This window comes from Erinaceus europaeus, chromosome 3 (assembly GCF_950295315.1).
Source record: "Erinaceus europaeus chromosome 3, mEriEur2.1, whole genome shotgun sequence".
NCBI lineage: Eukaryota > Metazoa > Chordata > Mammalia > Eulipotyphla > Erinaceidae > Erinaceus > Erinaceus europaeus.
Genome location: NC_080164.1, coordinates 175872017 through 175898205, shown reverse-complemented (window position 1 = coordinate 175898205; position 26189 = coordinate 175872017). Strand labels below are relative to the sequence as shown.

Below are 26189 nucleotides of genomic sequence, written 5' to 3'. Positions count from 1 at the left end.
AAATGGTATGAGGACTTGTTTGAAAAAAAGAAAGAGCTTTACAATCCTGCATTGTGACCACTAGACATTGATCTGAAGGACATGAAAACACTAATTCAAAAGGACATACTGACAGATTTGTAGCTACCCTGTTCACAACAGCCAAAGTGTGGAATCAACCTAAGTGTCCGTTCACGGGTGACTGGGTAAGAAAGCCATGAGAAGCAGACCCCGTGGGTAACTCCCCTTCCATTTCAAAAGATAATTCTGTGTCTTTCAGAACAAAAGAGAAGCAACTGGGGGGGGGGGGTGATCATGCAGAGTAAAATTAAGAAAATCAGAAGGAAGCCAGCAAGTGACTTGGCTCTTTTGTGAAACATAAATAACTATAACTTACAAAAAAAAAGTAATGATAGCCAACCTGACTATAAGACTCTGTGAAAATGACGGCAGTTATGGAGGACAGCTGAGAGAGGGAGCTAGAATGATAGCTGATATAATGGCACTGGAACTTTGGTGGAGGATAAAGTAAATGTATTTATGGAGGAGACAGCATAATGGTTCTGCAGAGAGACTCTCGTGCCTAAGGCTCCAAGTCCCAGGTTCACGCCCCCCTGACCACCACCACAAGCTAGAACTGAGCAGTGAGTGCTCTGGTAAAAGTGTGTGATCATACTTCTAGAATCTTATAATAGTGGGAGTTAGGCAGTAGCAGCGGGTTAAGCGCACATGGCACAAAGTGCAAAGACGGGCGTAAGGATCCCCTGGCTCCCCACCTGCAGGGGAGTCGCTTCACAGGCGGTGAAGCAGGTCTGCAGGTGTCTATCTTTCTCTCATCCTCTCTGTCTTCCCCTCCTCTCTCCATTTCTTTCTGTCATAGCCAACAATGACGACAATAATAATAACTGCAAAAATAAAACAAGGGCAACAAAAGGGAATAATTTTTTTAAAAAAGAACCTTATAATAGTGCAAGCCAGGGCCAGGGAGATAGCTAGGCCTCTCCGAGCACAGAACTAGCTTCCAGGGCTGAAGCTGCAGAAGTCACAGCACCACACGCCAGAGCTGAGCAGCACTCTGGTTTTACCCTCACGAAGGACTGACATTATTGATTTAGATCATGCTTGCTTCTCTGCCACTTGTCAACTACACTGCAAGCCCCTCACACCCCTCCGGATAATTCTGGATGATAATTGCCAGATATCAGTACATTGACCTCACTTGAGGACCACCTTCATCTGTCCACTTAACACTTATCATTTCTGCCTTAGAGGCTTTGAACTATTAGTAACATTTGGAGTAAAGAAGTAGAATATCTGTCTAATCTATCACCTATCAGTCACCATCATCCATTATCTGTCCATCAGTCTCTTCCTTCATCTCTATCCATCTATCTATCCTTTCATCTCTCCATCTGGTCTGGCTGTCCATCTCTATCTTCAATGATCTATTTCTTGCACTTTCGTGGACATTCGTGGGTGAGTGGGTCAGTTTCTAAAATCATGAGCCATACCACTCACCTCAGCTGCTCCTTAGGCCCAAGAGGAAATTGTGCCTGTATTACTACATGATAAGACTATTTTAGATCTGAGCCTTGTCAAACATATACAAATATAGAAAGGCCATTACAGAAACAACAGCTGATCCCTATCTGCAACCTTGAGAGAACGGAGGGAATGGCGACACGGAGCTCAGGTGGTGAGAACGGTGTGGAATTACATCCCCGTCACCTTCTAATTTTGCAAATCAATATGAAGTCACTAATAAAATTTTCTTTTTAAATAATAAATAAATAAATCTGGGGCCAGGCAGTGATGCACCTGGTTAAGCACACACATTATAGTGCTCAAGGACCTGGGTTCAAGTCCCTGGCCCCCACCTGTGAGAGGAAAGCTTCACGAGTGGTGAAGCAAGGCTTTAGGAGTCTGTCTCTCTCTCCCTTTCTATCTCTCCCTTCCCTCCCAATTTCTCTTTCTCTATCCATAAATAAAAAATAAATAAATAAAGTTGAGCCTTGTAAGGACTCGACCTCTAGCAGCCCAGGATTCTAGAATGTTCTTCCATGATCACTGCTTGGCTGACGTGCTTTGATGAAAGAAGACACCAGAAGTCGGGAGGTAGCACAGCGGGTTAAGTGCAGGTGACGCAAAGCACAAGGACTGGCATAAGGATCCCGTTCCATCTGCAGGGGCATCGCTTCACAAGCACACAAGCAGTAAAGCAGGTGTCTGTCTTTCTCTCCCCCTCTGTCTTCCCCTCCTCTCTCCATTTCTCTCTGTCCTATCCAACAACAAGAATAATAACTACAACAATAAAAAAAGGGCAACAAAAGGAAATAAAGAAATATTTTTTAAAAAAGAAGACACCATTCATCAAGAACATTTATTAGGAAGAAAAACTCCCCCAATCACCACCTGTGGTCCCTCTACAGAGCCCGGGGGACCATTCACACCACACAACAAGTCTTAAGGCAGTTTCGCTAGAGGCTACAAAAACGACATCAGTGACACATTCCAAACTAATTTGAGCCCCCGAACCCCTCCGAAAATGACAACCTCTCAACTCATCTGGGTGACAGTGACATCGGGAACAGAGTCTTGAAGACAATTCAACATGGCACAGATAGAGAGGACTCAACAGAGACCACCCAGGTCTGGGAACTAACAGATCTACAGTGCCACCTGCTGGCTTCACAGGATTTGTACCGGCAGGCGAGCAGGTGCAGCCTGTCATGAGAGAGAAAACTAGGATGGTCTCGTACCACTCACAGGATGACAAGAAACACTGACATGACCACATTGAGCTAGATGGGCACCTCTGGCCTTTCCCTCACAAACACTGAGGAGTAGTTCAAAAATATGCTGGGGTCAGCTCCGTCTTTCCCCCTGTGGTAACCACCTGGATCAGGCTTCCTGAGCTCGGGCGGTTTTTCTCAGTGATCCAGTCATAGAAGGTCCTGGAAAAAAAAAAAAAAAAGAGCAAGTTTCTAAGAAGTGCAATGCTGGGTATTCATACCTGTGATGTAGGTGCTGAGGGAGAGCTAGGAGATGCCATGAACACATGCACACGCACACACGTTCCCCAGTGATTTATTAAGACCACAGCTTTTTATTTTACATTTTTCTGCATTGTTGCACTTTTCTCCTTTGTAACAGAGTGGTATGACCTTAAAGGACATTGCTCTTTTTTTTTTTTTTTTTTTTTAAGATTTACAAGAAAGAGAGAAAGAGAAAGAGGAGAGAAACAGAGAGACCAGACCACTGCTCAGCTCTGACATACAGTGATGCTGGGGATTGAGCCTATGCCCTGTGAGGACTCAGACATGCATGTGGTGCCCTAACAGTTGAGCTCTCTCCCCAGCCCCGAACGATTCTAAACAATATTTTAATTAGCTCATTCCAAGAGGCAAACTGTGCATCCTACTTTAGACCTTGCTCTAGTGCTTCTCCAAAAATAAATAAAAGAGAAAGAGAGAGAAGAAATTTTTTTTAAGTACACACTAACTACTGTGCCAGGCAATGGGAGGACATACAACAAAAGAAAAATATTAGAATAAAATATGCTAAATGAAGGAGGATCCCTTGCTCGAAGGAATCCTGGGGAGGGGGGATTCATCAAGAGATAGAGAAAAAAAAAAAAAAAGCCTAAGGTCAAGGAAGAGAGCTCAGCCCACTAGAGCACTGACTTGCTCGTCTAAGGCCCCTGGCACCACCACATGCCAGAGCTAAGCAATACTCTGATCTCTCTCTCTCTCCCTCCCTCCTTCCTTTTTTATAATAAATCTTAAAGGGGGAAAAAAAAAAAACATTTTTTAAAGCACAGGAATTCACTAGGTTTAAACAGCTAGCTGACAATTTCTAAAATAAAACATTAGCACCTAAGCACACAATCGCTTTGATAATCCACACCACTTCCCAACTGGGACTTTGGACTTTCAACTGGAAAACACTCAGAAGTTGCTGGGATATTCATTCTCTAGTGAAGATGAAACCTTCTAGACCAGAGCTGATGATTTAACCGTCAGATGAGTGGAGTTACAAGTGTTAGCATGGCTAAAACTCCCCCAAAGGAGGCATGATCCATAAAGTGTCAGCAGAAGGACCACGTGTGGCACTTCCTGTACGTCTAATGTGAACACTGCAGTGTGACCTGCAGTGTGTTACTGTGTGTGATACGTGTGTGTGTGATAGGTGATGCATGGTGAGTCCGTGATTTGTTATGTCCCATCTCTGGGAGAGGGACAGGGTCAGAGGGTGGTACTGGCGGATGTGTGAAGATATATGCTACTTAAGCAGGCAGGAGGGGGGTCCCAGATTTGATCCCTGGCACCAGCAGAAACAATAAAAAAAAAAAAAGAGTTCCACTGGGGAAATAGTTCAACTGACAGAGCACAGAACTTACAAGCCTGAGGTTCCCAGTTCAGCTTCCAGGGGCTCCTGTACCAGAGTGGTGCTCCAGCTTCCCCTCCCCACTTCCCTCATTCCCACCCTTCTCTCTCTCTCTCTCGTTCTCCTCCTCCTCCTTCTTCTCTCTCTCTCTCTTTCTTTCATTCTCCCCCCCCCCCAGTCTTGGTAGCAGTTTCTCCCAACTCTAACACCCAAAAGATACTTTTTGGGAGATTCTCCGCTGAGCATCTGGAGAAAAGTCCATATAAGCCTTTAGGGGAGACTGAACCCACCCAGGTCAAGTTCACTGTCTTTATTTCCCCCAATCACCGGCGTTTCCCAGTAGGTGACAGAGGCCCTGGGTTCGAGCCCTGGCACCATGTGGGAACACATGCCACAGACAGCACCATGAGTGTCTAAAGTCCCAGAAGCCACAGCGTCAACCCCCAGCACCACCTCATGTTGTGAAGAGTACTGTGGTGTCTCTCCTTTCCCTCAAAGAAATAATGAGTGGCTCCTGGGGATATATCCTAAGGAACCCAACACACCCATCCAAAAAGATCTATGTACACCTGTGTTCATAGCAGCACAATTATAATAGCCAAAACCCAGGAAGCAACCCAGGTTTCCAACAACAGATAAGTGGCTGAGCAAGTTGTGGTCTATATACACAACGGAATACTACTCAGCTATTAAAAATAGTGATTTCACCTTCTTCACCCCATCTTGCATGGAGCCTGAAGGAATCCTGTGAAGTGAGATCAGTCATAAAGAGAAGGACAAACATGGGATGATCGCACTCATGGACAGAAGTTGAAAAGTAAAAACAGAAGGGAAAACACAAAGCAGAACTTGGCCTGGAGTTGGTGTCTTGCACCAAAGGGAAGGACTCTGGGGTGGGGGTGGGAGTGGGGGGGGTTCAGGTTCTGGAATGTGATGGCAGAGGAGGACCTAAGTGGGGGGGGTTAGACTGTCATGTGGAAAACTGAGACGTGTGACACATGTACAAACTACTGTATTTTACTGTCAACTGTAAACCACTAAACCCTCCAGTAAAGAGAATATATATAATATATGAAGAAGAAAGGATGAAAGAAAGAATGGAGGTAGCAGGCCAGGGCAGCTGCTCCGCGGCGGGCCAGTGGGCTGGCTCACGTGAGTGCTTGCCTAGGCGTGGCCCATGCCCGTGTGACCATGACACTCACTCCACTAGGAACTCCAGGGGCGTCCAGGAGCTGAAGTCGGCCTCAGGCATGGACTTCCGGTTCATGGGGGTGTCCAGGGTGATCCTGCATGGATGTAGGCAGAGAAGAGAGGGTCAGATTTCACGCCCTGACAGGGACAAGCAGCCCTGCTGAGTGAGGGAAGGCCCAGGGAGTCTCTGGCACACGGGGTGGGGGCAGGGTGGAGCTTCTTTTTATATCTTTTTGCCACCAGAATTATCACTGGAGCTTGGTGCCTGGATGACTCCACCCACCAACCCCAGTCATTTCTCCTTGTTCCTCTAAACAATGGGTGAGAAGACAGTGGGTAGAGAAGATGAAGGGAAGGAAGCGGAAGAGGGGGGGAGAGGAAGAGAAAGGAGGGGAGGGGAGACACCACAGTATCTGGACAGCAGCTCAGTGGTGAAGGCCACGCCTGGCATACAACTGGCCCTGGGTTCAATCTTGGGCACGGCATAAAAACAACAAAAAAAAAAAAAAGAAGAGGACACTAACGATAACCATACATAGTGGCATGTGCTCAGACGTTTCTTCTTTATACTATAAAATAAAACCAGTAGAGGACACATACTACCACATACAAGGACCCAGATTCAAGCCCCTAGCTAGCACATCAGAGTGCCTCTCTCTTTCTCTCTCTCTCCCTCTACCTGTGTCCCTTAACTTTATTTATTTAATTTGATAGGACAGAGAGAAATTGAAAGGGAAGGGGAGACAGAGAAGAAGAGAGACTCAGAGAACCACTTGCAGCCCTGCTTTACCACTAGTGAAGCTTTCTTCCCTGCAAGTGGGGACTGGGGGGGCTTGAACCTGGGTCCTTGTCCATGGTAACATATGCTCTTAACCAGGTTTGTCATCACATAGGCATCTCTCTCTCTCTCTCTCCCTCTCTCCCTATCTACCTATCTGTCTGTCTAACAATCTATCTAGCTATCTGTCTCTGTCTGCATTAAAGTAATGACCATGGGCTGGAAAGATAGCATAATGCTTCTGTGAAAAAAACTTTCATGCCTGAGGCTCTGAGGCTCCAGGTTTAATTCTAAGCACCATTAGCCAGAGATGATTCAGATCTCTGGTCTCTCTGTATCTTTCTCTATCTACCTCTCTTCCATTAAAATAAAAATTGAGCCAGCAGAGAAGCAATTACAGAAGCCAGACCTTCCACCTTCTGCACCCCATAATGATCCTGGGTCCATGCCCCCGGAGGGATAAAGAATAAGAAAGCTTCCCGTGGAAGGAATGAAATACAGAGTTCTGGTGGTGGAAATTGTGTGGAATTGTACCCCTCTTATCCTACGGTCTTGTTGATCCTTATTTAATCAGTAAAATAAATAAATATGTAAAATAATAGTAATAATAACAATAATAGTAATAATAATGGCTGTCAGAATGACAGAGAGGCAAGAAGTCCCAGAAAAAGGTCCCAGGGAAGGAAGAAAGACAGCTTAGACCCCATCACTCAATCCACCCAGGAGAACTCACACCTGGGTTTTAGAGAAGCCCAAAGCCGAGAGGGAGACACACACTCGGGTGCAAGGAGGAGAGCGGCCCCGGGGACCCTGTGGGCCGAGAGGACCCAGCACTCACGGCAGCACGGCGATGGCAGCCGAGCCCGAGGGCATGCCACTGTTCTTCCCCGCCAGGCTCTGGCAGAGCTGGTGGACTGCGCCCTTGGCCATGCCGTAGCCGATCATGCCTGGAGAAGGGGAGAAAAGGTCAGTGGTCACTCGTGTATCCCAGGACATCTGCGGCTACAGGGGCCGGGGAGGATGCATCTGGCACTTACTGTGAATCATAAACACCTTTGGGAGTCGGGCGGTAGCGCAGCGGGTTAAGCGCACATGGTGCAAAGCGCAGGGACCGGCGTAAGGATCCCGGTTCGAGCCCCCGGCTCCCCACCTGCAGGGGAGTCGCTTCACAGGCGGTGAAGCAGGTCTGCAGGTGTCTCTCTTTCTCTCCCCCTCTCTGTCTTCCCCTCCTCTCTCCATTTCTCTCTGTCCTATCCAACAACGAATGACATCAACAACAATAATAACCACAACAAGGCTACAACAACAAAGGCAACAAAAGGGGGTGAAAAAAATAGCCTCCAGGAGCAGTGGATTTATGATGCAGGCACTGAGCCCCAGCAATAACCCTGGAGGCAAAAAATAAATTAATAAAAATAAAAATAAAATAAAAACCTTTGTGGGAAGCCAGGCGATGGCACATCCAGTTAAGCGCACAAAGCACAAGGAACCGGGTTCGAGCCCCTACTCCCCACCTGCAGGGGGACGCTTCAGGAATAGTGAAGCAGATCTTCAGGTATCTCTCTTTCTCCCTTTTTTTTTGTTTTTTGTTTTGTTTTGTTTTACCTCCAGGGTTATTGCTGGGGCTCAGTGCCAGAATTATAAAGCCTGCTCCTGGAGTCCACCCTTTCCATTTTTGTTGCCCTTGTTGTTGTTGGATAGGACAGAGAGAAATCGAGAAAGGAGGTGAAGATAGGTAGGGGGAGAGACAGAAGGATAGACACCTGCAGACCTGCTTCACCACTTATAAAGGAACCCCCCTGCAGGTGGGGAGCCAGGGGGCTTGAATCAGGATCATTATGCCAGTCCTTGTGCTTAGTACCATGTGCGCTTAACCCACTGTGCTAACATCCGGCCCCTCTCTCTCCCTTTCTGTCTCCCTCTCTTCTCTCAATTTCTCTGTCATATCCAATAAAATGGAAAAAATGGCCATCAGGAGCAGTGCATTCATAGTGGCCGGCACTGAGCCCCCAGCAATAACCCTGGAGGCAAAAGTAAGTAATTAAAAAAAAACTGATAAAGGTGGACTCAAGTCCCCTTTGCTTCCCCCCCAGTGCACTGTAGCCTTGACCTAGCTGAACTTTGACTTTGAACTTGACCTAGCCAGCACAGCAGGCACACGGTGTAACTACTGAGCCTGCCAGTCACACCCGTCCTCCCGGCACTGATGAGCTGACTGGTCCAGGGCAGGGCACCTAAGTCTCACAGAGGCTTGGTCTCCGCGCCTGTAAGTCAAGGGACACATGGCATCTACTTATCAGGCAGGACCTCTGGTGACAAATCAGCCCGAGCAGTCTGGGGGCTTGACCCAGCCGTCTTGGCTTGTGGGAGGTGAACACCTAGGCAAGTGCTAAATTAGTATCACTGTTAAACTTCTGTTCTAAGAAGAGCTTGAAGGCAGGGAAGACAGCATAGCGGCTATGCAAACCGACTCTCCAGCCTGAGGCTCTGAGGTCCCAGGTTCAGTCCACAACACCACCATCAGTCAGAACTGCATAGTTGGGTGGGGGGAAGGGGCACACATGGGGCAAAACACAAGGACAGGCATAGAGATCCAGGTTTGAGCCCCATGGCTCCCCACTTGCGGGGGGGGGGGAGGTCACTTCACAAGCAGTGAAGCAGGTCAGCAGGTGTCTGTCTTTCTCTCCCACTCTTTTGATTTCTCTCTGTCCTATCCAACAACAACTACAACAATAACAAGGGCAACAAAATGAAAAAAAAAAAAAAAAACTGCCTGGATACTGGATATTTCTGCATCTGAATCAAAGCAAAAATGATCCCATGACTTAATATCTAAGAGCTTACAGATGGAATATCTAAGCAAAAGTCAAGAGTAGAGTAAATATTAAGAACTTATGTGGACAGGAGGTAGCACAATGGGTAGAGCTGGACTGTCAAGCACAAGGTCCTGAGTTTGATGCCCAGCATAATATGTACCAGACTGAACCTCTACTTTTCACTCTTTCTTGTCAATAAATAAATCTTGAAAGAGAGAAAGGAAGAAAAGAAGAAAGAAAGAAGGAAGGAAGGAAGGAAAGAAGGAAGGAAGGAAGGAAAGGAGAAACAGAGAGAGGTAATTCACACTGTATACACCTGGGGCCAGAGAGGTAGCATGTGGTTATATAAAAAGACTTTCATGCCAGAGCTTCCAAAGTCCCCGGTTCTATTGCTCACACCACTATAAACCTCTTGTGCAACAAAATAAATAAAAATAAAAATAATAAAATAAAAGATTTGTGCCCTGAAATATCTAAGATATTATTAACATCAATTAAGATATTTACAATGACTTACATGTACCCTGCATAACTATGAAATTATACCACACCTTATAATTTTGTAAAACACTTAATTCCCTAATAAAATGTTTTTAGTTTTAAAAAGCTGTTGAAGTTACCCAGTAATTATATAAAGAAGATACTGCTACATAGCTCCATTTTAGAGATAACTAAACTGAGGCTGAGTGAGAGGTTAAGTAGTATCACATAGTAATTAAGGAGGGGAGAAGGAAAAAAAAAAAAAAACACCAGAGAATGCCAACTCATTCAGTTCCAGGGTTCCAAACTAGTTACAAATAGCAAAGGGTATTTATACACCAAAGGGAAAGTAGGACAGTTGCATCTTTTTAAAAAAAAATCCATCTAGGAGGGGGCAAGCAGTAGCACAGCCGATTAAGCGCACATGCACCAAGCGCAAGGACCAGCGTAAGGATCTGGTTTGAGCCCCCAGCTCCCCACCTGCAGGGGGGTCACTTCACAAGTGGTGAAGCAGGTCTGCAGGTGTCTATCTTTCTTTCCCCTCCCCCCCCCCGCCGTCTTCCCCTCCTCTCTCAATTTCTCTCTGTCCTCTACAACAACAACAATAGCAATAGCAACGAGAGCAGTAACGAGGGAAACAAGAATGGAAAGGGTGGCCTCCAAGAGCAGTGGATTCATAGTGCAGGCACCGAGCCCCAGTGATATCCCTGGAAACAAGAGTTCTAGGGATTTCTCGTACAAATGTCAAGCTAGTCCTTATCTTTCTATTGACCTCCTAGTGGCTCTGGCTTACGTCACCTCTAATAAAAATCAGCCAACATTTGCAAAGCGTTAATGACTGCGATCACCATAGGCTGAAAGATTATGTACTGAGAAATTTAGTAAGAAACAGACTGGCAAGAAATTGTTCATTTGTAAGGGCCTAAGAGTTCAGTGAGTTACATAAGACTTGGAAAGGGGGCTAATGCTTAAGAAAAGCAGTTTCCATTCTTGCTCTAAAAAGGGTTTGACGAAACCATGACACCACCCTGTCTTCCCTGGGCAGACAATCTCACCAGTGTGTCCCAGAACCCCACCTCCCCAGACCCCTGCCCCCACTAGGGAAAGACAGAAACAGGCTGGGAGTATGGATCTACCTGCCAACACCCATGTCCAGCAGAGAAACAATTACAGAAGCCAGACCTTCTACCTTCTGCACGCCATAAAGAATTTTGGTCCATACTCCCAGAGGGATAAAGAATAAGGAAGCTTCCAGTGGAAGGGCTGAGATAGGGAACTCTGGTGGTGAAAAGTGTATGTAATTGTACCCATGTTACCTTATTATCTTGTTAATCATTATTAAATCACTAGTCAAAAATTTTAAAAGATAAAAATAAAAAGGGTTTCAGTTGAGGCCAGGCAGTGTCACACTTAGTGGAGTGCCTACCTCACCATGTGAAAGGAACCAGGTTCAAGTGCCCGATCCTCAGGTGAAGGAGGGAAAGCTTCACAAGCAGTGATAGTACTGCCAGTGTCTGCCTTTCTCTCTCCCACTTTGTCTCCTCTCCTCTGCTCTCAATTTCTCTCTGTCCTATCAAATTAGGGAAAGAAAAAAGAAAAAAAAAAAAAAAGACACCTTTGGGAGTGTTGGATTCAGTGCAGGCACTGAGCCCCAGTAATAATCCTGGTGACAATAAACATAAATAAATAAATAAATAAACAAACAAACAAATAAATAAATAAATAAAGGAAGTCTGGGTGGTAGCACACACATTACAAACCACAAAGACCCAAGTTCAAAACCCCAGTCCGCACCTGAGGGGGGGGAGTAAGGGGGGTGCAGTTAAGAGCAGAAGCAATGCTGCAGGTGTCTCCCTTTCTCCTGTCTGCCCTTGTCTCGATTTCTCTGTTCTATCAAATTTTTTAAAAAATTAATAAATAAATATTAAACTCAGATGATACATACCCACCCAAGATCCTTTAGTCTTATCCCCAAAAGTGGAATAGGGGTAAAGCATATGTCCCCAAACTCCTATGCTCACTCAAGTCCTGAACCCCAGGGTCTCAGAGTAAGACAGTGCTTAAAGAGGGGCCCTTAGAGAGGTGAGTAAGTCAAAATGAGGTTATGAGGAGGCCGGGCGGCGGCGCACCTGCTTGAGCACACACATCACTAAGGGAAATAACCAGGGTCCAAGCCCCAGGACCCCGCCTGCAAGGGGAAAAGCTTCACAAGCAGTGAAGCAAAGCTGCAGGTCTGTCTGTCTGTCTGTCTAGCTAGCTAGCTAGCTAGCTAGCTCTCTCCCTCCTTTCTTTCTTTCCCCTGCTCCCCCCTCCCTAACAGGAAAATAAAGATAAATAAAAAGCAGCAGCCACCAAGGACAATGGTGTTATTGTGCAGGCATGATGCTCCAGCAATAACCCAGATGGTTAGAGAGGAATAAGTTAAAAAAAAAAAAAAAAAAAAAGGGGGAAGTCCGGCATTAGTGCGGCAGGTTCAGTGCATGCGGCGCAAAGCAAGGACCTGCGTAAGGAACCCAGTTCGAGCCCCCGGCTCCCCTGTAGGGGAGTCGCTTCACAGGCGGTGAAGCAGGTCTGCAGTTGTCTTTCTCTCCCCCTTCTCTGTCTTCCCCTCCTCTCTCCATTTCTCTCTGTCCTAACAATGATGACATCAATAGCAACAACAATAACTACAACAACAATAAAAAAGAAACATGGGCAACAAAAGGGAAAATAAATATATATATGGGACAAATATATATAAATAAATATATTAATATTAAATAAATATATATAAGAGAAATAAATATATTTTAATATATAAAATATATAATATTTAATATTATATATATATAGTCACATCATTTGGAAAGAATCTGGGTTTTGGGTCAAAGACAGCTGACAGAAGTAGGAAGATGAGTTAGTTAACCTCTCTAGTTTTAGCTTCCTGGCCATAAACTGAAAGAGACAATAGTGACAATTGAATTACCAAGATTAGATGAGATGAACAAAAGGACAGCAAGCCCTACTATCACTACACCTCTTCACGAGAGTCCACACCTGGATTTTCCAGCGAAACCCAGTCAGAAGTGTGGGGAAATTGTGAGGATATGTTGAGCATGGTGTGGGACCTTCCTACTGAAAAGTGGGAGCCTGGGTGGCACGACCTTTCTGTCAGTCTCTCTCTACTTGAGATCGAGCATGGAAGAAAATGATCGCCAGGACAAAGTTCCCTCTGCCAGTCTCCCTGCCTCACAAAAGACTCTGCATGCGGCCCATTTCCTTGCTCCCAAACCAGCTGGTTCATTTACTCAGCGGTTAATAGAAGTCCATCTTCTTTGATCACATATGGCCCCTACATCAGTGTTCTGCCTTGTCAAACAATAAACAAGGACATTCTCCTTACCCCTCCACCCCCTCCAGTCCTTTTACTCTTACATGATCTATCTCCTCTCTTAAGGATCCTCTCTGTCTGCTGGTTATTGATAACCCTGCTTCCTTTGTTCCTTTGATCAACTAAACCCCCTTGTTCAACATTTACTAGGAATGCTCTGACCTTTTTCCAACCTCCTACCTCTCTGTCCCTCTTCTCCCAAACCATATATGGAATGGATAACTTACTTCCTCCTACAACCCCTTATAAGCCCTACTTTGCTGTTCAATAAACGGATTGCGCATGAAACGTTCCCCTGGTGATCTCTTGTTATGTCTCTAGCTACGAACACAGTGAAAGACCCAGTCGGCTCACTCCTACTGCCCCAGATGATTCTTCTGGGCCCCCGCATCTGGTGCACAATAGAGCCAATAAACCAGGAGTTTGTGCCCGGGAAGAGGTATCCCCACAAGAAATCCAACAAGGATTTGCTTGTTCAAAACCTGGGGGTGCAGGAGATAGTCCCGATGGCCCAGGTACTATTCCACAGCCCGGTGCCTCCCGGGCCCATACAAACATAATATGATGGTACTAACTGCCAAGTAAAACAGACTCTGCCCTCCGCTCCTGATCAATTGCAGATAAACACAGTGGGTGGAAGGGCCAGATGACAATATTCCTTTAACTGTGGTGACTCAAGCTTAAGACCTAAAAGGAGATGAAAGCTGACGGCCGCTTGTGAGCTCCCTGGAGGGTACAGAGCTGACAGTCCTCCTCTGGCGGCCACCCAGCGCCCTCCCCCGGCCCCTTCCCTACTCCCAGGGGGACTGGCAGGAAGCTGTGTGCCACAGGAAAGTATAGGCTTACCCGGAGTCCCATCCAGGGCCGCCTTGGCCCCCGCCAAGGTCAGAAGGCCTCCATCCTTGAGGTGCTTGGTGGCCAGGTGGCTGGAGATGGTGGAGGTCCACATGCTCTGCTTCCACATTAGGTCACAGTTTTTAAAAAGAGCTGAGGGGCAGGGATAGAAAGCGTAATGGTTATGCAAAGAGATTCTCATGCCTGAGTCTCTAAAGTCCAGGGTTCAATGCCCCCCCCCATCACCACCACCATAAGCCAGAGCTTGAGCAGTGCTCTGGTTAAAAAAAAAAGGAAAAAAAAAAAAGAGCTGAGAAGGGGAAAAAAAAAAAAAAAGCAGTGCAGGGCTCAGCATTCGCAGCCAAGAAACTGAACGGTGGGTGAGCTCAGCTCCCAGCACCACCTCCCAGTCTCCCCAGACCGGTCCATAGGGTCTAGTACCAACAGCACCGGACTTGTGGCCACAGAGACAGATGTTCAAATCCAGACCAGGAGATCACTGAAAGTTGACTATCTCGTTTTATTATTTACTTATGTATTTATTTATTATCATCTTTTTTATTTATTGGATAGAGACAGAAATCCACAGGGATGAGGGTGATAGAGAGGGAGACAGACAGGGAGACACCTGTAGCCCTGCTTCACCACTTGTAAGGCTCGCACTGTAACATGTGTGCTCAACCAGGTACGCCACCACCCGGCCCCCATATGTATTTATTTATTTATTTATTTATTTATATTGTAAAAACAGAAATCAAGAAGGGGAAGGGGGGGACCTGCAGCACTGCTCCAGTGTTTGTGAAGCCTCTCCTTGCCAAGTGGGATTGGGAACTTGAACACAGGTCCTTGCAAGTGTGCGTTCTACCTAGTGCATCATCATCCCGTCCCAATGTCTTCATTTTAGCCGATAAAGGAGGACCTGAAGAGGGGAAGCTTCCCAAGTGGTGGAGCAGTGCTGTAGAGCTCACTCTCTCAACCTCTATCAAAAAAGGAAAAGGAACAGAAAAATATTAAGGATAACTGCAGGGACTGGTGTCATCATGTAGGCACTGAGCCCCAGTGACAACTCTGGTGGCAAAAAATAAATAATAAATAATAAATGGCAACCGTTGACCTGAGACATCTGTCAGGGTCAGAACCTAGGACTTTCATGTCTGAAGCCCCCAGGGTCAATCCCAGTACCACTTAAATCAGAGTTGAGTGGTGCTCTATGCTCTCTCCCCTTTCCTCAAAAAATTATATAATCTTTTAAAACGTGAAGGCCATTAACAGAGTACTTTGGATTGAGTTTAATTCAAGGATTAGTCCAGTTTATAGAGGGCATTAGATTTTGAGAAGAAAAAGAGAGAGGACACTAGCTTGGTGCTGTGGACTTAGATGTCTGAGGCAGATTCTCCATGTGAGAAAGATTAGAGGGACTGTTCCCATATAGACATGAAAACAGCTGTGATAGCAGACCGTTTTTAAACTATTATTCTTTGACCACAGTACTGCCCAGCTCTGGTTTATGGAGGGATCAGGAACTGAATTTGAAGAGTGGGGCTGGGTAGTGGCACACTTGGTTGAGTGCACATGTTATTAATCATAAGGATCTGGGTTCAAGCCCCTGCCCCCCAGTCCTCATCTGCAGGGTGGGGGGTAAAGGGTAGCTTCACAAACAGTTGATGCAGGTCTGCAGGTATCTCTCTTTCTACCCTACTCTATCTCCCCCTTCACTCTCAATTTCTATGTGTCCTAATAAAAAAGAGGAGCAGGAGGAAGGAGAGGTAGAAGAGAAAAAAGAGGAGGAGGAGGAGGAGGAGAAAAAAAAAAAAGGTGGCTCCATCTTGCAGGCACTGAGCCCCAGCAGAAAGAGAAAGATATCAAAGGTGACAAAAGTTAACAATTGAACACTGAGCTGGTCTTTTAACATATGTGTGTATATACATACACACACACACACACACACACACACACACACACACACACACACACATTTAAAGTTCACAAAAACACATTCACCCTTAATAGAAAAGCCCAAGTCTGAGTCTTTCGGAGTTTCAGAATGTTCTCTCTCATCTACCCTCATCAGCTCCATCTGACTGGGGCAGAAACAATGCTTCTTCTGTCTCTACTCGAACTTTCTGCTCAGGGTCCTTCTCCCCTGGGCTGTCTGTGGGCTGCTCTTCTCACAGGAGGTGCTGATCCCTGCCTCACAGAGCTGCGGTCAGGATTCCCTGACACACAGAAAGCCCCGGCTCACAGTGCACACACAGCGGACTGAAGGGTTAACTGGGAAAGGGACTCACACTTGGACTTGGCACTGCCACCGGCCCATCCTCCAGCCACACAGAGGATGGCGTCCACCTTCTGTTCCCCCAGGAGCTTCCCGACGTCAGCAGTCACCTAAACGGAGGTGGGCAGAGAGGTGAACCAAGAGGCCAACGTCTCCACAGACATCTCATTACCATTCACTGGCCTTTCAAGCCAGTTAGCAAAACCTGCAACTTGCACTTTGGAAATCAGACTGGGGGTGGGCGGCAGCACACACACCGCCAGGCACAAGGACTCAGGTCCAAGCCCTCACTCCTCACCTGCAGGGGGTGCTCGCTTCACGAGTGGTGAAGCAGGTCTGCAGGTGTCTATCTGTCTCTCTTCCTCTCCCTCTCTTATCTCCCCTTCCTTCTCAATTTATCTCTGTCCTGTCAAACAAAATCGAGAAAAGAAAAAAAGGGGAGAAATGGCCACCAGGAGCAGTGGATTCATAGTGCTGACCTAACAATAACCCTAGTGGCAATAAAAAAGAAAGAAAGAAAGAGAGAAAGACAGGAAAATCAGATTTAAGGGGCCAGGCAGTAGCACACCCAACTGAGTATACACACTACCATGCACAAGGACCCAGGTTCAAGCTCCCAGTCCTCACCTGCAGGGGGACAGCTTCATAAGTGGTGAAGTAGGTCTATAGGTGTCTCTCTCACCTCTCTCCTTCTCTATCTCCCCTTCCCTCTCAATTTCTGTCTCTATTCAAAACTAAATAATTTAATTTAAAAAAGAAAGAGAGAAAGAAAGAAAGAAAGAAAGAAAGAAAGAAAGAAAGAAAGAAAGAGAGGAAAGTGGCCACGTGGTGACGCACCTGGTGGAGTGCACGTGACATTGAACAAGGACCCAGGTTCAAGTCCCCAGTCCTTACCTGCAAGGGGAAAGCTTTGCGAGTGGTGAAGCACTGTTACAGGTGTCTCTGTCCTTCTCCCTCTCCATCATTCTTACCTTCTCAATTTCTGACTATCTCTAGCCAATAAATAAATAAATTTTAAAAAAGAAAGGAAGGAAGGAAGGGAGAGAGAGGAGAGGGGAGGGGAGAGGAGGGGAGGGGAGGGGAGGGGAGGGGAGGGGAGGGGAGGGGAAAGTCAGAGCAGCACTCTGGCAGTACCAGGGATCAAATTCAGGGTCTCCATGCCTGTAAGCCAACTGCGCTATCACTGAGCTACTGGCCTGGGTGACTCCTTGTCTAAAAGGGAAGTGAAATGAGAAACCTCATTTGGGGGGATATTGTGCAGATGACGCGAGTTAATGTGGAAAAGCGCTAAGAATGTACCCAACACACAGCGATGCTGTCGAGTTCCACCACTCCCTGAGCCACTAAGAAAGTAAACTGGGAGTCTTAACCCAGAACCAGGGTTTAATATCTCTTCCTATCTGAACAGCCTCTGTACGTGGCAGAGAAAACACCGAACCACAAGATGGCCGCTCTTTACCCTGAGTCCCTCTCCTCTCTCCTGGAAGCCCACAGGCACCCGTTCTCCTTAGCCCAGAAATATACTTCATTTTAACTTTCTTTCCTCTGCCTCCTCAAGTTTACGTGAGTTGTTCGTTCACATGAGAACAGATTTGATTTTTTTTTTTTTTTTGCTCCTGTCAATCTGTCCACTCTCATTTTGGTTATTCAACTGGTCCCAGAAGAATGCAAAGGGGTAGGGAGAAATCTGCCTTCCTTGCACACATAGAAATAGAGAAATAACTGCCCCAAACTGAAATGTCCAATAAGTAAAAACTAAGAAAATTGAAACACAGCAGTCAAGTGAAACATTATAAGTTTTTCTTATTATTTTTTAATTTTATGTATTTATTTATTTTTTTTTTTAATATTTATTTATTCCCTTTTGTTGCCCTTGTTTTATTGTTGTATTTATTATTGTTAGCTATTGATGTCGTCGTCGTGGTTGGATAGGACAGAGAGAAATGGAGAGAGGAGAGGTAGACAGAGGGGGAGAGAAAGACAGACACCTGCAGACCTGCTTCACCGCCTATGAAGCGACTCCCCTGCAGGTGGGGAGCCGGGGGCTCGAACCGGGATCCTTACGCAGGTCCTGGCGATTTGCGCCACGTGCGCTTAACCCACTGAGCCACCGCCCGACTCCCTAATTTTATGTATTTATTATTGGATAAAGACAGAGATAAATTGAGGGGAGGGGACAAGAGAGAGGGAGAGAAACAAGAGAGACACTTGTGGCTCTACTTCACCACTCATGAAGTTTTCCCCCTGCAGGTGGGGACCCGGGGCTTGAACCCAAGGCCTTCTTCACAATAGTGTGTGTGCTTAATCAGTTACACCATCACCTGGCCCCCAAGTTTTTCTTCTATAAGTGATCGGAAGAATCTATTTTTATTTTTTTCATGAGGGTTATTTTCTTGCTTTTGTTTTTTAACTTATTTTTATTATTTATGAGAGAAGAGAGAGAATCAGAGCATCACTCTGACACTTGGGATGCTGGGGACTGAACTCAGGCCCTCATGCCTGAAAGTGCAACGTGTTACTGACTGCACCACCTCCCGGGCCCCAGAAGAACTTAAATTAAAAGCTACACTGGGGCCTAGCAGCGGAGCATATGGTGGAGTGAACATGTTCCAGTGAGCAAGGAAGGACCCAGGTTCAAGCTCCCAGTCCCCACCTGCAGGGGGAAAGCTTCACAAGTGGTAAAGCAGGGCTGCAGGTGTCTCTCTCATTCCCGCTCTATTTTCCCCTCCCCTCTCAATTCCTGTCTCTACCCAGTAAATAAGTAAAATGTTAAAAATAAATGAATGAATGCTAAGTTAAAAGGAAAGGTGTCCATAAAATATAAAAAATGCAGGATCATCTCAACTAGTGGCACTGGGAGCATGAAGCATGCTTAGAAAGACAAGAGAGGGAGTCAGCAGTAGCACAGCAGATTAAGTGCAGGTGACACAAAGCACAAGAACTGGTGGAGGGATCCTGGTTCAAGCCCTCTCTCCCCACCTGCAGGGGAGTCGCTTCACAGGCGGTGAAGCAGGTCTGCAAGTGTCTCTCTCTCCCCCTCTCTGTCTTCCCCTCCTCTCTCCATTTCTCTCTGTCCTATCCAACAATGATGACATCAATGGCAACAACAATAATAACTATAACAACAATAAAAAAAACAAGGGCAACAAAGGGGAAAATAAATAAATAAATAAATAAATAAGACAAGAGAATAAGCCAACTGTGGGAGATAAGAGAAAACAAGCAGAAGGAGCTGAGCAGTGGAACACCTGGCTAAGTGCACACATTACAATGCTCAAGGACTCAGGTTCAAGTCCCTGGTCCCCACCTGCAGGAGGAAAGCTTCACAAGTGGTAAAGCAGGGCTACAGATGTATGTCTCTTTCTCTCCCTCTCTATACCCCTTCCTTCTCAATTTTTCTCTGTCCTATCAAATTAAATAAAGTTTAAAAAATATATTTTAAAAAAGAGAGAAAGCAGCGGGTTAAGCACACGTGGCACAAAGCACAAGGACCGGTGTAAGGATCACAGTTCGAGCCCCCGGCTCCCCACCTGCAGGGGAGTCGCTTCACAGGCGGTAAAGCAGGTCTGCAGGTGTCTATCTTTCTCTCCCCCTCTCTGTCTTCCCCTCCTCTCTCCATTTCTCTCTGTCCTAACGACTACAACAACAATGAAAAACTAGGAAAACAAAAGGAAAAATAAACATAAATAATAATAATAATAAAGAGAAAGGAAGGAAGGAAGAAAAAAGGGAAGAAAAAAGGAAAGAAATGAACTAAATAAATAATAAGTAACTTTGGAAGTATAAGACCAATTAGTAGTTCCCAAAGAGAAGGAGGTAGGTAGACTAGAAGACTGGAGAAGAAACATAAATGTGAATAATAAGCTAGTAAAATGAACTGTGGTTAACATCTCCCCCTCCCCCAGTTTCTCAGGATAATGACTTTCATATTTAAAGATTTACCACTCTTGGAAAGAAAAAAAAAAAAAAAAAACATATCAGCAAAACAAAGCCTACCCCACCCATCCCAATGCTTGGTGGGTTTTTTTTCTTCCTTTCTTAAAGATTTTATTTATCTATTATATGACGGAGGAGGTGGAGGGTGAAGAGCATTAATCTAGCACGTGCAATGGCATCGATCAAACTCAGAACCTCATGCTCGAGAATTGCAACGCCTCATCCCTTGGACCACTCCCTGGGGCCACAGGTGAGGCCTCTGCTGGGGTTACCTGGTCGGCCTGCTCGGGAAATGAGTCCGTCATCTTCACCACGATACTGACGCTGGCTTCTTCATTCTCCACCACGTCAATGCTGGCCACCCACTGCAGGAGAGAAAGAAACAACTCTAGTCAGGGGACAGGAAGTGGTTAAGCCTTTACAGACCCATGCCCAGTATTTACCTAAAACAAACAAACAAACAAAAGCAAAAGCACTAATCGGAAAAGACAGAAGTACTCCCACGTCTACGGCAGCCTGATTTACACAAGCCAAGAGCTTGGATCCAACCTGCCTGCCTCAGTGGGTTGAGAGGCCGGTTGGTGGCACGCCTGCCCGGTTGAGCGCACACGTTACAATGCTTAAGTATCTGGGTTCGAGCCCCTGGTCCCCATCTTCAGGGAGAAAGCTTTGCATGTGGTGAAGCAGTGTGACAGGTGTCTCTCTGTCTTTCTCCCTATCACCACCCACTTCCCTCTTGGTTTCTGGCAATCTCTATCCAATAAATAAATAAAGATAACTTTAAAATTTTTAATAAAAAATAGAAATAATTGTTAAAAAAAATGGGTTGAGAAGGCGTGGTCTCTATACACCATGGAATACTATACAGCTACAGAAAGATGGTCCATTACAACCACACAGATGAAATTGGAGGGTATTATGCTTGGTCAGCAAGACAGAGGGAGACAAACCATATACTGTCACAATATGTGGTTTAATAATAATAATAATAATAATAAAATAGAGGCCAGGGCGGGGGTAAATAGCATAGTGGTTATGCAGAGACTCTCATGCCTGAGGCTCCAAAGTCCCAGGTTCAATCTAGCACACAATCATAAACTAGAGCTGAGCACTGCTCTGGTCAAAATAAAAAGAGGCCAGGTGGTGGCACACCTGGCTGAGTATACACATTACAGTTTGCAAGGACCCAGGTTCAAGCCCCTGGTCCCCAACTACAGGGGAGAAGCTTCACATGTAGAGAAGCAGGTCTGCAGGTATCTTTTTCTCTCTCCCTCTCTATCTCTGCTCTCCCTTCTCAATTTCTGTCACCATCCTCAATAAATAAATAAATAAAATGTTTTAAAAACTAAACTTAAAAAGGGGTGAGGTCAGGCGGTGGCACACCTGGCTAAGTACATCTGTCACCATGCACACAAACCCCAGTCCCCACCTGCGAGGGGGGAAGCTTCATGAGGGATGAAGCGGGCTGCAGGTATCTCTCTGTCTCTCTCCTTCACCCCCTTTCCCTCTCAATTTCTTTCTGTCCTATAAAATAGATAACGTCAGAGATATTTTTAAAAGAACTAAAAAAAAATCAATAAAACAAAAAGAAGTTATTGGGAGTGTAAGACCAATCAGCGGTCACCAAAGAGAATCAGGAAGAATGGAAAGCGGGAGCACCAATCAGCATAAATGGGTCACTCCCCAAGAGGAACGTTAGATGATTTTCTTTTCATTTCTCTTCAAGCACTGGAGAACATAAAACCATTCTTAGCTCCCGGGCTATGGAGAGAGGTGGCAGCCCGAGTCCAAGGCTCTGGAGAAGTGGTATTTGCAGACTCCAGCATGGAGCACTACTAGCTAGAGCGTGGAAGGAAGGGATGGGATAAATCCTGACCCTGCTATCTCATCCTCTGCTCTGGAAAACAAAGGTTAATAATTACTTACCAGGGTTTAGCATTAAGAATTAAAGGAAGTTGGCCAAGGAGGTGGCATAGTGGGTCCAGAGTTCACTCACCAGCATCATGTGTGCTGAAGGAAGGCTCTGGTTCTTTCTCCCTCTCATAATCTTTGGAAAATAATCATTATTATTATAGAAAGGCCAGGAAGATAGCTTAATATGTCAGAGCAGAAGATGATGCCCGAGGTCCTACAGACTCCCAGGTTCAACCCTCAACACCACTCTAAGCCCGCACTAAGCACTGTGCTGGTCTTCCTCTCACAATCAAAATTAATAAAGCTTTTCTTAAAAAAGAATTACAGGGGCAGAGTGCCGAACTCACAAGTATGAGGTACCAAGTTCAATCCCTAGCATCCCATGTGCCAGAGTGATACTCTAGTTCTCTCCCCTTGTTAATAAATAATTTTTTAAACAGTAATAGGTGACCCAAGGGACCAGTGGTGACACACCTGGTTGAGTGCACATGTTACAGTGCACAAGAACATGGGTTCAAGTCCCTGGTCTCCACCTGAAGGGGGAAAGCCTCACAAGTGGTGAAGCAGTGCTATAGTTGTCTCTCTTCCTCTCTCTCTCCCCCTTCCACTCAATTTCTGGTTATCTCTACCCAATAAATAAGAATAATTTAAAAAATTTAAAAAACAGTAACAATAGATGACCCAGGAAGTAGTGCAGTGGACAAGGTGTTGGATCTTCAGTCATGAAGTCAAGTTCAAGTTCAGTCCCCAACAATGCATTTGCCAGCATGATACTCTTCCTCTCTTTTTCATGAATAACTATTTTAAGAAAAAGGTGGCAGATTATTAAGGGGAAGGGGGCCAGGTGGCAGAAGGGGTTCATTTGGCAGAACTCACACCTTGCTCTAAATGAGGTCCTGGATTTGAGCCCTGGCACCGCGGGGGAGGTTCATGGATGTCGGAGCAGTGCTGTGACATCTCTCCTTCACTCTCCATTCTCTATTTCTTCTTCTCCCCCCACCCAGGAATAAAGACTAGAAAAATGAGCTCGGGGGCCAGGTGGTGGCGCACCTGGTTGAGCGCACATGTTACAGTGCACATGGATTCAAGCCCCTAGTCCCACCTGCAGGGGAAAAGCTTTTCAAGTGGTGAAGCAGGGCTGCAGATGTCTGTCTCTCACCTTCTCTGTCTCCCTTTTCCCTCTCAATTTCTGGCTGTCTCTATGCAATAAAGATAATAAAAGATAAAATAAAGATTTTAAAAAATGAGCTTGGGAGGCTGCTCAGCAGTACTGGCTATGCAGGAGGCCCTAGGTTTATTCCCCAACACAACATTTCATTAAATAAGTAAACAGAGAAAACGCAGACTGTTCTGGATCCTGGTCCAGGAGCCACAAGCTTCTGGCTCCAAAAGCGCCAGAGCCCAGCAGTGCAGACAACCCCGAGATAAGAATCACTACCTCGAGCTCTGCAGAACAGAGTGTCCATTCAAGGGACAGAGAATGAAAAGGCTGCACCCCAGCCTTCTGGGAGGGGAGGAGAGAAAAGCTAGCTGACAATCTGCTCGGAACCCCAAGGGCCCCCACCAGGGGAAGGCACACAGCCTTGGGACCTATTATACCAAAAACTCACTGGACAACAATATAATTTCAGACCACAAGGTCAACTAGTGGTTCATTCCCAGAAGGAGAAAGGGTGTATGAAGCAGCTAAAAAGAGATCATTACAGGGAGTCGGACGGTAGTACAGCGGGCTAAGCGCATCTTGTGCAAAGCTCAAGGACCGCTGTAAGGATCCCGGTTCGAGCCCCGGTTCCCCACCTGCAGGGGAGTCCCTTCACAGGTGATGAAGCAGGTCTGCAGGTGTCTATCTTTCTCCCCTCCGCTCTCCACTTCTCTCTATCCTATCCAGCAATGACGGCAATAATAACTACAATAAAACAAGGGTGACAAAAAGGAAATAATATTTAAAAGAGAGAGAGAGATCATTACAGTGTGGAAGAACCGAGGTTCAAGCCCCCACTCCTCACCTGCAGGCAGGAAGCTTCAAGAATGGCAAAACAGTGTTGCAAGTGTCTCTCTTTCTCTCTCCCTCTCTATCTCCTCCTTCCCTCTCAACTTCTGTCTCGTTCCAAAATAAATATTTAAAATTCAATTTTTTTAAAAAAGTCCAAAACTGGACTTTTAGTGATAAATGCAAAGAATATGTTCAGAGATATTGATTTCCACTCATGCCCGCCTGACAGTGCAGTTACAGTGCAATGTGACACCCGTGAAAAAAAATTGTGTTTTTTTTAATAACGTTATTTGTTAGAGTGTATGAACTGTGTAGAGGTGCTCTGGTATGTAGGAGGCCCCTAGTCTTGGGCAAGTACACCCTCCCCAAAATTGTACCACTCGCCTCTGCAGAAGAACACCAAATAAATTGTCCCAGGCTGGCAGGAAGAGGGTGGAGTGTTCAGAAGCCTTTGGAAGCCTATTCCTCTGCCAAATTCTTTTTTTCCCCTTCATATGTTCTAATTCATTTATATGATAGAGACGGAGAGAAATCCAGAGGGGAGGAAGAGAGAGTCCTGCTTCAGGGCTCAGGAAGCTTTCCCTTGCACTTGGGGACTAGGGGATTGAACCTGGGTCCTTGTACAGTGTAACATGTGCATTCAAACAGGTGTGCCACCATCTGCCTCCCCTGTACTAAATTCTAAGATAGAGGAAACAGAACAAAGAAACAAAAATGAAGTTCTTTCTCTGGTCCCCAGGTGTCCTCTTCCGCTTGTGGCAGCTAAGGACCCCAGGAGCGAGCGCTCCCAGAGGGCGGAGCAGGGGACTCTGAGCAGAGTGACAGCTGCGGGGAGAAGGCCAGGGCGGGGCCTCCACCCAAACCCTGAAGAGCCCTGGGGGGCACAGGTCAGAGATCAGCTTTCCCTTCTGATCTGCTCCAGCTTTCTGCAAGCAAACACTGGATTGTGCAAAGTAGGCTAAATAACCTTTGCACAACAGAGATGCCGCCAGCGTTGGGTGGAGGAGGGAGGGTTTGCTGAGATTTCAAAGTATCAGGACACGCTAAAGAAACAGGGGTGCAGGTAAGCTCACGTTTGAACCGCTTTTACCTGGAGCACCTCTCCAGATTCAAAGGAGGTCTCGAAACTTGACATCAGGCTCAACCTGATGCTGTTTGTTGACTGGCTACGGAAGAAGGGCAAACGCTAGAAGAAGAACCTGGAGTCTGGAATTTCCGCTCAAGGACGCCAATTATCTCCTGGAATGCTCACAATTGACGTATGGCGTCAACACTGCTATTTTTCTCCCATTTTACTTGGGGCAGGGGGTGGAGGAGAGGTCAAGGAAGTAAATAACAATAACAATAATAATAATAATAATAATAATCCGTTTGCCATTCTTGAATACCCAGAGTCGACAGTTTGAAATCCTGAATCTTCCTTCCCACCCTCTTTCTCAGTCCCTTCGCCCTCATCGGGTCTTCCTCCCCCTTCTGGAATATTCCCACAGGGCGGAGGCCGAGGGAGAAGCCCCCTCCTTGCAGATCGAGGTCCCCACCTTCCGGAGTCCGGCGTGGACAAGCACTTGTGCAGAGCTCGCAACCCGCAGCCTCCTCCAGGCCGCCTTCCCGGGCTGCATCGTAAATCCCCTGCAGCGAGGGAGAAGCACTGCGCCCTGCACCCCGCAGATGCACGGCCCGGCGGGGCTGTGTGTATGGGGAGCGGGGAGAGCCGATCGCCCCAGCCCCCCAGCCCGCCGATTACCCAGTTGCGCGCCCGGAAAGCCTGCACGCAGCGGGAGCCCAGCGCACCCCGGCCGCCGTACACCAGCACCCGGCGCGCCTCGCCCGCGCCCGCCGCCATCCTGCTGCCGCGCTCCCGCCGCCGCCTCCGCCGAAAGCCCGGGACCGGCGCCCCGCCCCTCCCCGCCCCGCCCCGCCCCGCCCCGCCCGCCAAGAGGGGCCTCCCGGGTCCCCAAGCCGCGCCGCGCCCGCTGCTGCCGCCTAGCGCGCGGTCACCCTGAGAATCTGGGTTGGGGTGAGGGGGGGAGAAATGTTCCTGGGTGTGAGAGGTGTGTGTGGGGGGTGGGGGGGGGTGGGTGTGTGTATTCGTGTGTGTGTGTGTGTGTGTGTGTGTGTGTGTGTGTATGATTAATAGTGCATCTAAGGTCTCTGCTTCCTGTGTGTGTATGTGTGTGTGTATTCGTGTGTGTGTGTGTGTGTGTGTATTCACGTGTGTGTGATTAATAGTGCGTCTA

At 46.6% G+C, this 26189-nt stretch overlaps 1 protein-coding gene across 2 annotated transcripts; it reads right to left on the bottom strand.

Moving 5' to 3' along the window:
- Nucleotides 1-2345: 2345 nt before the first annotated feature.
- On the bottom strand, nt 2346-25853 carry QDPR (quinoid dihydropteridine reductase). Of its 2 annotated transcripts, XM_060188293.1 has the most exons (8): nt 25697-25843; nt 22042-22092; nt 20318-20410; nt 16123-16219; nt 13847-13987; nt 7173-7281; nt 5568-5651; nt 2346-2933 (listed from the first exon to the last, which is right to left on the bottom strand). In XM_060188293.1, the coding sequence occupies exons 1-8, from the start codon at nt 25793-25795 to the stop codon at nt 2828-2830; spliced, it is 780 nt and encodes a 259-aa protein (XP_060044276.1). In that variant the 5' UTR covers nt 25796-25843; the 3' UTR covers nt 2346-2827. The 2 variants fall into 2 exon arrangements, with proteins under 2 accessions (XP_060044276.1, XP_060044277.1); XM_060188294.1 differs by lacking the exon at nt 22042-22092 and having other exon boundaries at nt 25697-25853.
- Nucleotides 25854-26189: the final 336 nt, after the last annotated feature.